The sequence below is a fragment of the Gossypium hirsutum genome, chromosome D02 (assembly GCF_007990345.1).
Source record: "Gossypium hirsutum isolate 1008001.06 chromosome D02, Gossypium_hirsutum_v2.1, whole genome shotgun sequence".
Taxonomy (NCBI): Eukaryota; Viridiplantae; Streptophyta; class Magnoliopsida; order Malvales; family Malvaceae; genus Gossypium; species Gossypium hirsutum.
The window spans coordinates 66,820,950-66,832,811 of NC_053438.1; the positions used below are offsets into that span (position 1 = coordinate 66,820,950).

The following is an 11,862-nucleotide window of genomic DNA, read 5'->3' on the forward strand; positions in this document are numbered from 1 at the left end:
TCCTAACGTATTGGGCATGACATATTGTCTTCTCAAAATGAAGATTTTCTTTAAAAACGAAAGAGCGATATTCAAAGTTCGGGGGGTTTTGAGAAATTGTACCCTAACGTATTGGGTCTCGATTTCTTTATCTAACTTGAACAATTGATTATCCTTTTCAGATTTCATCATTTGAGTCTTTTTTTTAAAAATCTGTTTAACCCTCGACATTAAGACATTAAATAATCAATTTGGTACCGATTTTTGGGCGTTACGAGGGTGCTAACCCTTCCTCATGCGTAACTGACTCCCGAACCTGTTTTCTCAAATTTCGCAGACCAAAATCATTTTTAAGGCGAGCCGATCACACCTCAATCAATGATCGGTGACGACTCCAATTTTTATTTTTTTAAAGTCGATAACCTAAATTTTTGTTTTCAAAAAAATGGTTTCGACAATTTCTTTTCCTTTTACTGATAAAAACAATTTAATCCAATATCCAATTAAAAAAATTAAAATATCGTATCCATATTCATATTCGCAGAAGCTAGGGCGTGTGGATAAAATATTAGTTAGCTTTAGAATATGAATGAAGGGCAAGGCCAGTCTCCTCTGTGACAATATTCTAGGTCTTGCTTATCCTTGTCTAGTGGCGGCGCCAAGACTTAGGGTATCCAGGCTATTCAGCTATCTATCTGCCTTCACCGGCAATCCTTCGCCACCTCGTTCATTTTCGTCACTCCCCAAGTCCGCGACGATGCCGGGTGTTGACCCGCCGGCGGTAGAGTGGCCTGCGAAGAAGGTGCGAGACACCTTCATCAAGTTCTTCGAAGGCAAAAATCACGTTTATTGGAATTCTAGTCCCGTTGTTCCTCACAACGATCCTACTCTCTTGTTCGCTAATGCCGGTACGCTTTATTTTTTCGATTTTCAATTTGGTTGTAGTTACGACTTTAAACAGACGAATCGACGCTGCTTAATTTTTTTTAATTTCTTTTTTTTTGTTATATTTGTTTTGTTGATTTGCGTGCAAAGAAGTATCATTTCCCAATTCCCAACTCCGTGATACTGAGCTTCTTGTTCATAATTTACTTTCTTTTTATAATACTATAAAATCCACTAAATTTATGTTAAAAATATTTTGATTTGACTATATATGTATTTTGTTGTGACTGGACAGGTATGAACCAGTATAAACCAATCTTTTTGGGGACTGTGGATCCGAACACTGCTATGAGCAAGCTCACCAGGGCGTGCAACACTCAAAAATGCATTCGAGCTGGCGGGAAGCATAACGATCTCGATGATGTAGGAAAAGACACTTATCACCATACCTTCTTTGAGATGTTGGGAAATTGGTCTTTTGGGGATTATTTCAAGAAGGAAGCAATTGAGTGGGCTTGGGAACTCCTCACTAAGGTATATATTTTATGCCTTTTTTGTTATCGATATTGCAAAATGTAAGTAGTTTCTAAATGTGTGTATCATATCTTGATGATATTCTGTTTATGTAGCTAATTTGCTAGGGATTTGATCAGTTTGGGTTTGGAATGCTGAGTGTTTGTATGGTTGATATGCTGAGCTGCCTTTTAATATCTTTTCACAAATTTCCAACTTGTTTATTGAACTGCAGGTTTATGGCCTGCCTACAGATCGGATTTATGCCACTTACTTTGGTGGTGATGCAAGCTCTGGTCTTCCACCTGATAATGAAGCTAGAGATATATGGCTGAAGTTTCTACCCCCTGGACGTGTACTGCCATTTGGTTGCAAAGTACGTTTTTCCTTGGTTCTTTTCTAACCTGTATTTGTGTACATGTAACATGATGTATTTCTCTTCTTTCTACATATTGGGCATGAGAAGTCTAAAATTTTCTGCTATCTTGAGGGTATATAGGAAATCTTCCTTTACATGATTACTATTTACTCTTCTTTGCTGATAAACCAAGTTTTTCATGGTGCTACTTGTATATTTTAAGACTTATCCTGAATTTTAATTTGGATTTCATATACCTTTATATGTGTTCATGCGAGCATTTGCATTTTGTTGTGTTGAATCATATAATTGAGATTTTAATCTGTTTAAGGCTTAGTTGAAGAAAGGAAATAACTTATCTTAATTTGGGGATAACATGTGAATAATAGTTACCATGGTCTATCTAATTGGTCTTACCTTTTTCTGTAGGACAATTTCTGGGAGATGGGTGATACAGGTCCTTGTGGGCCTTGCACTGAAATTCACTATGATCGAGTAGGCAACCGCGATGCTGCCTCATTGGTGAATAATGATGATCCAACATGTATTGAGATATGGAACCTTGTTTTTATTCAGGTACACTTTTTTGTATTAATGGTTATCCTTTCACCATTTTTGTTAATTAACCTATCTCAGATGCATCCAGTCAATTGCTGTTAAATTTTCATAGTTATCCAAGAATTTAGCCTGCTTTCATATGTGGGTGCTTCTGTGGTTAGTATGGTGTTTGTTTGGGGCAATACAGAGAGTTCTTGAACTGCAGTAACTTTTATGCTAGCATGTCATGCCAGCCTTTATTACCAACATGGTGTCTCCAGAAGGTTTTCTGCTGATTTTTGCATTACTCTTATACAGTTTAATAGGGAAAGCGATGGCTCTCTAAAACCTCTTCCAGCAAAGCATGTTGACACTGGGTTGGGGTTTGAGAGATTGACTTCAGTACTTCAGAACAAAATGAGCAATTATGATACTGATGTGTTCTTGCCGATTTTTGATGTTATCCAACAGGTTAGATGATGACGCCAATGTATTTTTTAGTTTATATTTTATATGTGTTTCTTTTTTAATTGATATCATGATTAATCATATGTTTAAGTTTCTGAATGTGTATATACAAATGTGCCCGTTGACGCTAGTTCATGTGCCGTGTGTTAGAGATGGTGTGACCTTGATACAATTCTTTCCTTTCCCTAAGTTTTATATTTTTCTTGAAACTGTAATTCTTGTAAATGTTCCATAGAAAGGAAAAATAATGATTCTTCTCTTTATCTTCACCAGCGCTTTAATGGCTTATATACCTCTGTTTTCCATCTATGCTAGAGAATATATTCCTTAGTTACTAGTCTGATAAACTATTTTAACACTTGATGATTTCTTAACTTTTTATCGAGTTATTATGTTAAATACAGAATTTGCAAACTCTAAAGCTATTGAGAATTATTTTTTTCCAGTTTATCTGACTTGGCTCAAAATGGCTTGTTTGTTTAAAGGTTTTGTAACTGATGCTAGAATGAGGAGAATTGAATGCATAATTGTTGATTTTTCCAACAGGTCACAGGGGCACGCTCATATTCTGGAAAAGTTGGGCCTGATGATACTGACAAAGTTGACATGGCATATAGGGTTGTTGCTGATCATATTAGAACTTTGTCTTTTGCCATTGCTGATGGTGCTTCTCCAGGTAGATACTGACTTGAGGTTTCTTGTTGAATGTTTGTTTAAATTTTTTGGTTAGTTTCAATGGTATTCTTTTGTATGTTGATCGTCCATTTTAGAAATAAACTTTTGTCCTCATGTTTGTTGGGTAGGCTTTTTGGATGGCTGTCTTTGATTGCATGTTTGTGAATGTATGTGTTTATACTGTAATTAAGGGAGACCCGTAATTGAATTTTTTTTAAAAATTTCCATTCGCATCTGCTATTACAGTATATTACAGTGTGGAGGAGATTGTGGGCTCCTTTTTGCTTTCAGTTTTAGGCACTGTCAGATTGTGTTATCTTATCTTGTTAAGAGCAGCTCTGGGCGTGGCTGTTGGGCTATGGTGTTTGTAATAATTAAACATATTAATTTTCAGGGTCGACTGACAATGGTAAATTCTCTCTCCAAGTTTATACTGTATGATAGCGTATTTTTCTTTCTTCCTTTTGATGATGTTCATTTTCCCTCCAGAATTTGTTGAATTTGAGCGCTTGATAGTTGTTTTACTTTAGAAGTCTATTTAAATGCTGAGCACCTTATTCTGAAGACCTTATTATTTACATCTGGTCCATGTATTTTAATATAACTAGGGATGTGAAGTGTAGGTTTGTTTACATAGGAATGGTTTGTCATTGTTTCATGTATTACCCACCTGATATTTCTGTGTACAGACTATGTATAGTATTCTAAAGCTGATTCATGATGTTTGTGTTTGATGGATAGGCAATGAGGGACGTGAATATGTCTTAAGACGTATTCTTCGCCGTGCTGTTCGCTATGGCAGTGAGGTCTTGAAAGCTCCTGAGGGTTTTTTCAGCAGGTAGGAACAACTGATATTTTTCTGTTTTTCTTTTGTTAATAATTGAAGTGTATAATGCACTTTATATCTCCTTGAGCTATTAAAGCAGGTTTTCAGAGTAAAACCCTATGAAAAAAATACTATGGGGACTAGGCACAAATATTATTTTAAAGAGGTTATTTAATTTTTATAATTGAATGAATTATTCATTTTATTGATAAGTTAATATTTATTAACTTATGAATAAATTTATGTTTTCTGCCCTTGTACATGTATATTATTATTTTCTTACTAAGATAAATGAATGACATATAAATGAAAAACACCGGATATAGATTATAGTAATGGGATCACCTGTAGATGAAAAAAAAGTATTCAAAGGGTCATGAATATTCCTACTAATGATTATCAAGATCCAGATGACAATCAAGCTTAACTAACACACTCTCCAAACAAGGCATTTCAAGTAATGTGGTATGTGCATTTTAAAGATTAAGGAGTAGGTGCAGTTTGGTTTAGGTACATAGAGAAAAAACTAATTCTAGATGCATATTTTGAGAAAGAGCTTAAATGAGAAGGTAAAAGTTAGGTGAAAATTTTCTTATAGTATTATGTGAACTTTTTTTTTTCTTTTTAGGAACCATAATTTATATATTTGTTAGGCCCTAGAGAATTATAAAAAAAATATTTTTGTATTTAGTGAGGTTATTATCTTAATAAACTGGCTCAAGTCTGGACTATGAGATTCAAGTAATTAATTAAGATTATTAACTTTATCAAACATTCATTTGTCAAGGTTTTGTAGCATTAGCTTAACACTCTTGTCATTAACCTATAATTGGTCTTTATTAGTTATTAGTGATTATTGTTTGAATCCAGGCTTGTAAGGATTGTGGTGGAAGCCATGGGTGATGTTTTCCCAGAGCTAAAGCAGCATGAGGCACGAATTGGGGACATAATTGCTGCAGAAGAAGCGAGCTTTGGCAAGACTTTGGTGAAGGTGAGTGTGTGAGCTCAGGGCGTATCATGAATTTCATTCATCCCAATATATCTTTTTGTTTTCCATTTTTTACATATTTCTACAATGTCAAATGCCCTTCCAACTATGAAAAACATGGTTTGGGATAGGTTGCTTTCGATAATAAGTTATAATTTTGATTTTCAAAATCTTGGTATCAATCAAGTGCTTTTCTTGATTCCTTCTATCTAGCCATGTTGCTTAATTGTTTTTAGATATGACCTTCCTGTAATGATTGATGTATTGCCAGCATGTTCAATGATAATCATGAATAATTATTGACCTATGTTCAGGGAATCGAGAAATTTAAGAAGGCAGCCCAGGATGTTCAAGGGAGGATATTAAGTGGGCAGGTAAGTGTATTTCAGTTTATCTTTTTCTATCATTGAGGGCAACATGCACTATCAATGCATTATGCAGTCTATAATTTTCTTAATTATGCAATTTTGTCTTATATTTTTCACTTAAAGTGATTTATGAGAGAAGCTTTAATCTACCTTTCCAAGCTGGTTGTTGAGCTATTTTTACTTCTACAATCTCTCAGAAGATTTCTGTTGAATTTCAATGATACTGATTGCTCTGAGGAATAGTGTTTAAGAAATTTTATAAACTTGCTTGCAGAAGCAGATGATATATGCATATGCATTTGTATATGTGTGTATAATCCATCTGAAGTTTGAACTTTTTTATTTTATTTTTTATTCTAGTCTAGTGAAACCTGAAAGGAATGGATTTGGTAAGTCTTCACTTCCTTTACATGGACCAGTGGCTGTCTTACAATATGTTGGGTCTTTTTTCTTTTCTCTTTCCAGGATGCTTTTATCTTGTGGGACACATATGGGTTTCCATTAGATTTAACTCAGGTAGACAGGTGAACTTGGTTCTCTTTTCTATATATAAATCTATTTGCCTCTCCATCCTGATTTTCTTTTGCTGCAGTTGATGGCAGAGGAAAGAGGTTTGATAGTAGATGTTGATGGTTTCAATAATGCTATGGATGAGGCTAGAGAAAAGTCAAGGAGTGCCAGAAATAAGGTAATAGGAATTTGATTTGTGTATTCCATGGACATTTTTGTCTATAAACAGCTAGATTGTTTTCTCTTTGCTCTTTTTAGTGATTAAGTAAAAGATGCTAGGCTTTATTAGACAGCTGACGCTGTATTGTAACCTAAAAGAAAATTTGATGCATCAAAAAGCTGAGAACAGTCAAAAGGTAATGCATCTTAGAAAGGAGTGCTCACATAATTGAGTTTTTTCTCCATATTTTATGCTAATAGAAGCTTTCTTTCCAGCAAGCTGGTGGTGCTATCGTCATGGATGCTGATGCTACCTCTGCACTGCACAAGAAGGGAGTGTCTACGACAGATGATTCCTTCAAATTCGTATGGTTCCAGGTCTGCATACATCTTTAGATGGCACTTAAGTTAGATGTCATTTAATCTGGTAAATGATTTTGGCTAGTGAAGGTATTGAAAGTTTAATTAGTTGTTGGCTGTTGAGAGAAATTGTATTTCAGCTACATCATGTTGGGAAAAGATTTTTCTCTATCTGATAAGATCTATTAGATAATAGTGAAAATTCTAGTGAAGTGTTGGAAGGATGTTGACAATTTTATATTTGTTATTTAAAAAAAGAAACTTTGTTTATTGGTTTTTTAACTTTCATTTCAGTCTTGAAACATTTACTTGTCCTGTTTGATGACTGATAATATTAGAGTGAAATAATCATCTATTGCTTTTGGTGTCAGAAAGGCTATGTTCCTTAAGTTACTCTTTTTCTCTAGAATCTAGAATTGAAAAATAAAAAGTTTAGTCTGTAAGATTATCTCCTTTTTCATCTTATTTGACGGCATTATTGGAATGCTTAGGAGTTTTCTTTGTTGTAAAAGTTCTTTCTTTCTATTGATATGTAGTAATGTATCTCTTTTTAAGTAATTAGATTACCATCTTCTTTATGTTAAGGAGGAGTCATGTACCTTTTGCCTGCATAACCTGAATTTAAAAGTTCTCTGCCGGAGGTGTTGCTATTTAGTGGGCTATGAGCCTTTGAGGCTTGAAGGCTTTTCTATTCTAGCTTTTTACTGTTTGGTTTCTTGGCTGCATCCTCTTGATGATGGAGTATTCCATCCATGACTTGATATTTCCCATGTTTTTTTTTCCAGCCCCATGAAAGTGTAATAAAGGCCATATACAATGGCTCTGAGTTTATGGAAAATGCAACTGCTGGCGATGATGTTGGCATAGTTTTGGAATCTACGAGTTTCTATGCTGAGCAAGGTGGTCAGGTATTTAACTTAAGTGAAGTTTTTTATCCTAGTGATGTTATCAATTTACTTTTTTGGGTCTTTATGAACCGGTGTGTAGGTTGCTGTGGGTTTGAAATATATTGGTTACAATGTGAACGATAAGTTTTATGATTTTGGGCCTGTATTGGTTCGGAAATGTTTTGTGATTGATTCAAGAAGGAAAATGTTGAATTTTGTAGGTTAAAGGTTAAAGGCAAAAGATAAATAAAAAACCAGCCTGCTAGCCTAGGGTTATGGGCAAGTAAATTAGGCTTAGGATTGAAATTTGGTGGTTGCTTACATGCTTTGATCTGGGAGTCAAGGTTTTGTAGGTGGCTATGGTGGGTTTTACAGGGAATTAACTTCATGCTGGTTATAACTTTATAAGTTTGAGAAGTTTCTTAAAAATAGAAAAAGAAGAAAGGCAATTACGATTTGGGCATCTCTTCTAGATTTCCTTTGGTAATATATACGTATATTGTATTTATTTCCTTAGGTAATATATATGCAATATGCATGTATATATTTTTTATATGATTCTATGCTTAGAAATGTGCATATGTTCTTTGATACCGAAGTACATTAACATCTATATCTAAGGAAGTAATGCCAGAAGGAATGGGATGCTAGTCAAGTGATTGCTTTCCTTTGTTGTGATTTATTTATTCATCTGACATATTTGCTTGTGGACATAGATTTTTGATACTGGATATCTTGATGGTTCCTTTGGCTCCTTCCAAGTATGTAATGTTCAAATTTTTGGAGGTTTTGTACTTCATATTGGTTCTCTTTCTGGAGTTTCTGGCAAATTCTCTGTTGGTGATAAAGTAACTTGTAAGGTAAAAACATAAACTTCAAATTACCTCATATTTCTTCTTATTTGTAAAATGATTTGTTTCTTTTTACTGGCAACTTTTTCATTATCCATAAACTTTAAACTACTACAGGTTGACTATGATAGGCGGAGGTTGATTGCTCCTAACCATACTTGCACGCATATGTTGAACTTCGCTCTTAGGGTACAACTCAAACTTAATATACTGATATTCATGATTCTTTAGTAGTTTTTGTTCTTGTATTTCTTAGTAGTTTTCCATGATTCACATTCGTATGATTTTAATGTAGGAAGTGCTTGGTAATCATGTTGACCAGAAGGGGTCCATTGTTCTTCCTGAAAAATTGAGATTTGATTTTTCCCATGGTAAGTTCAATACAGGTTGTGTTTGGTAAACTGTTGCAAATTTTTAAACCATTGAAAAATAAAATCTGCAATGATTCTATCATTTCTAAAAACCACTTAATTAAGAATTTTCAAGTTAAATCAATTTAAGGAAAAATAAGTTTTTTTAGTTGCATTTATCTCACATATTTTCCTTTTTAAGAATTTTCAAGTTAAATCAATTTAAGGAAAGATATATTTTTGTAGTTACATTTATCTCAAATATTTTCCTTTTTAAATTTTACCAATGCAAAATACTTATAAAATCACATAATTTTCGGTACCATACCAACCAATTTTTATATCAGTACTTCATTTTTATTTTGGAGTTCAATTTTTCTAAACTATTACAAAAGATTCAAATAAGCAATATACTTGGCATTTAATTTTCAGTACCATACCAACGAATTTTTATATCATAGATACTGTACCTTGAATTTTCTGAACTAAAAATTGAACAGTAATTCTTTTGTTGAATTTTTTCAATTTATCCAATAGCACCTCAATTGTTATGCGATTTAGTTTGTGGTATGCTTTATAACAGTACGCTAAAATTTGATCCAATATTATCAGATCCAAACAGAGACGGAGCCATCAATGCTGATCATTTGAGAAAAATTGAAGCTATTGTGAATGAGCAAATAAAATCTGAGTTAGATGTATATTCAAAGGAGGTAACCCTTGCTGAAGCCAAGCGTATCAACGGTTTGCGAGCTGTCTTTGGAGAAGTAAGCTTAAGCATTCTTGTTCTTATGGTTTTCTAATTTGGTTTTGCTCATTCCTTTGAGAAGTTATGTTTGTGTTATATTTCTAATGCAGGTTTATCCTGATCCAGTTAGAGTAGTGGCAGTTGGTAAAAAAGTGGAGGACCTTCTTGCTGATCCAGAAAACAAAGAATGGTCATCAATTTCATCGGAATTATGTGGAGGTTAATGTCTTTATTTAAATAAGTTCACTAGAAGCCTTGCTATGAATTTTGTGTTGAAGCTGACTTCCAAGGATTTTTGTAGGTACACACATAACAAATACACGGGAAGCAAAGGCATTTGCTCTTTTATCTGAGGAGGGAATTGCTAAAGGAGTTCGAAGGATAACTGCTGTCACCACTGAGAGTGCTTTGAAGGCAATGGAATTGGGTGGCCTGCTTTTGAAGGAAGTAGATGATGCATCCAATATGGAAGTAAGGTTGCTGGAAAAGGTGTGTTTATCTGACTTGGTCTATAAGACTTCAATTCTTGAAAGTTTTTCTTATCAATTCCTTTCACCATTTTTGTTTTAAGTTGCTATTTTACTCTAATTGTTCTGCTTGAAGGTGACTCCTATGGTTTTTGTTTCCAGTTCAGTTTATGCCATTTTCATGAACTTGTTTTAGGACTTGTCATGTTTCTTATATATTTAGTTTCCAAATTTTGTTATAATACTATTCTCTCAGTGCTCTTGCTTCCTTCTGAACCGGTAAAAAGACCATAGAAATTTGCCTTTAGTTTGTCATGGTTGGATCATGGGTATTTTCAGATATTAAACCTCCTTATCTCATACTGAAACTAAATAGGTTGTTCATGTAACACCTTAGTGGATATATATCTCGTATTGTGTGTTCTTAGGCATAATATGCAATTTTTAAGTTAATGTTTTTTTACTTAAACCATGATAGAGGGTAAAATGCCTGGTTTCTTTTTTTTTCCTATCATACATAGGGTGATATTGTACTCTATTTAAGAGCCCATTATCTATGTTAAACAAAAACATTGTACAATATATACCATATTTTGCCGCCTTTTTTTTTAATTTTTAATTTCTTTTGCCTTTTCAAACTTCATTTTGCATCTTTACAGAAAGTGGCTTCTCTAAAAACTACTGTGGATTCTGCATCAATTCCTGCTGCCCAGAAAGCTGATATTAGGGCCAAAATTGCTCAACTTCAGGTATCACCTATTTGCAGTCAATTAATAATTATCACCTATTTTCTTTGACTCGACATTTTCCCTAATTTGCATTTTAGATCCGTTAGATGCTAATTTATGATGTGGATATGAGGACGTGACGCTGAGTTTCAGTAACAATAGTCCAAATATAGTCTCGTTTAGTTGCTACAACAGTAAAGCATTTTTTTGGTCAATTATATGATGGTCTTAGAATGCCTTCTAAATTGATTTATTTTATCAGAATCAACTGAAAAAAGCACAAAAGAAGATTGCTGAACAAAATATGCAGAGAGCTGTCACGACAGCAACCGAATTGGCTGAAGTTGCTGCCAAAGAGGGAAAGACTTTCTGTGTCACTCGTATTGATGTTGGTTTAGATGCAGCTGCTCTCCGCGAAGCGGTTTCAAAAGTTATTCAACAAAAGGTTTCAAGCAAATTCTGACCTTTCTTCTTTTTCAATTAATCGTATCTTTTATCAAAGTTTGCTTCACACATCTATGCTAAATGTTGCCATATAATGAACAGGGTATGCCGGTTATGGTTTTCAGTATCGACGAAACCACAAACAAGGCTGTCGTTTATGCTGGTGTACCGGAGAAATCTGAACAGAGCAAGCTATTGGAAGTATCAGAGTGGTTGACAAATGCCCTAGGGCCTCTAAAGGGGAGGTGTGGCAAAGGCAAGGGCGGTCTTGCTACAGGACAGGTTAGTATTAGTAACTCGATGCTCGGAAGTTGGTTGCTGTGATAAATGCTCGCATTTTTCTCATAAATTTGAGTTTGTTCGCATGCTTCATTGTTTTTAATTTACGGAATATACTTTTTCCATTTCAGGGAACGGATGGTTCACATGTTAAGGAGGCCATGGACTTGGCAACTTCATTTGCTTCAATGAAGTTAAAATGAAAAAAATTTCTGCAACTTTCGTCCCTGACATGGAAGAAGCATTGATGCTACTAAATTTCATCGATACATTAAAGTGAAATAGAAAACATTTAGTTTGTGTGGAAATGCTGCAATTGCCGAAGAAAAATCTATCACTGTAATATACTACTTTATTTTTCACTTACGAACGTGTTTCGGCATATAGAAGAAAAATTATGCTATTGATACCCTTCGAACATCTCCACGCTTCTTTATTTAGCAGTGAAAATGGATTATAAGAATCAACTACTTTGTTTTTTA

The 11,862-nt window shown here is 34.2% G+C and overlaps 1 protein-coding gene across 1 annotated transcript; it reads left to right on the top strand.

Moving 5' to 3' along the window:
• The first annotated feature begins 524 nt into the window (after nt 1-524).
• On the top strand, nt 525-11,862 carry LOC107886901 (alanine--tRNA ligase). The gene is made up of 23 exons (XM_016810998.2): nt 525-887; nt 1,160-1,398; nt 1,613-1,753; nt 2,165-2,311; nt 2,591-2,743; nt 3,287-3,416; nt 4,157-4,253; nt 5,112-5,232; nt 5,544-5,603; nt 6,063-6,113; nt 6,190-6,285; nt 6,543-6,644; nt 7,412-7,534; nt 8,230-8,373; nt 8,482-8,553; nt 8,660-8,735; nt 9,327-9,481; nt 9,573-9,681; nt 9,764-9,951; nt 10,589-10,678; nt 10,920-11,102; nt 11,204-11,383; nt 11,512-11,862. The coding sequence occupies exons 1-23, from the start codon at nt 569-571 to the stop codon at nt 11,581-11,583; spliced, it is 3,048 nt and encodes a 1,015-aa protein (XP_016666487.2). The 5' UTR covers nt 525-568; the 3' UTR covers nt 11,584-11,862.

Coding starts and splice junctions, on each gene's coding strand:
- LOC107886901 (XM_016810998.2), top strand. CDS start 569: ATGAAGGGCAAGGCCAGTCTCCTCTGTGACAATATTCTAGGTCTTGCT. Junction 6,645..7,411: donor TCAAATTCGTATGGTTCCAG/GTCTGCATACAT, acceptor TTTTTTTTCCAG/CCCCATGAAAGTGTAATAAA. Junction 8,736..9,326: donor GAGATTTGATTTTTCCCATG/GTAAGTTCAATA, acceptor CAATATTATCAG/ATCCAAACAGAGACGGAGCC.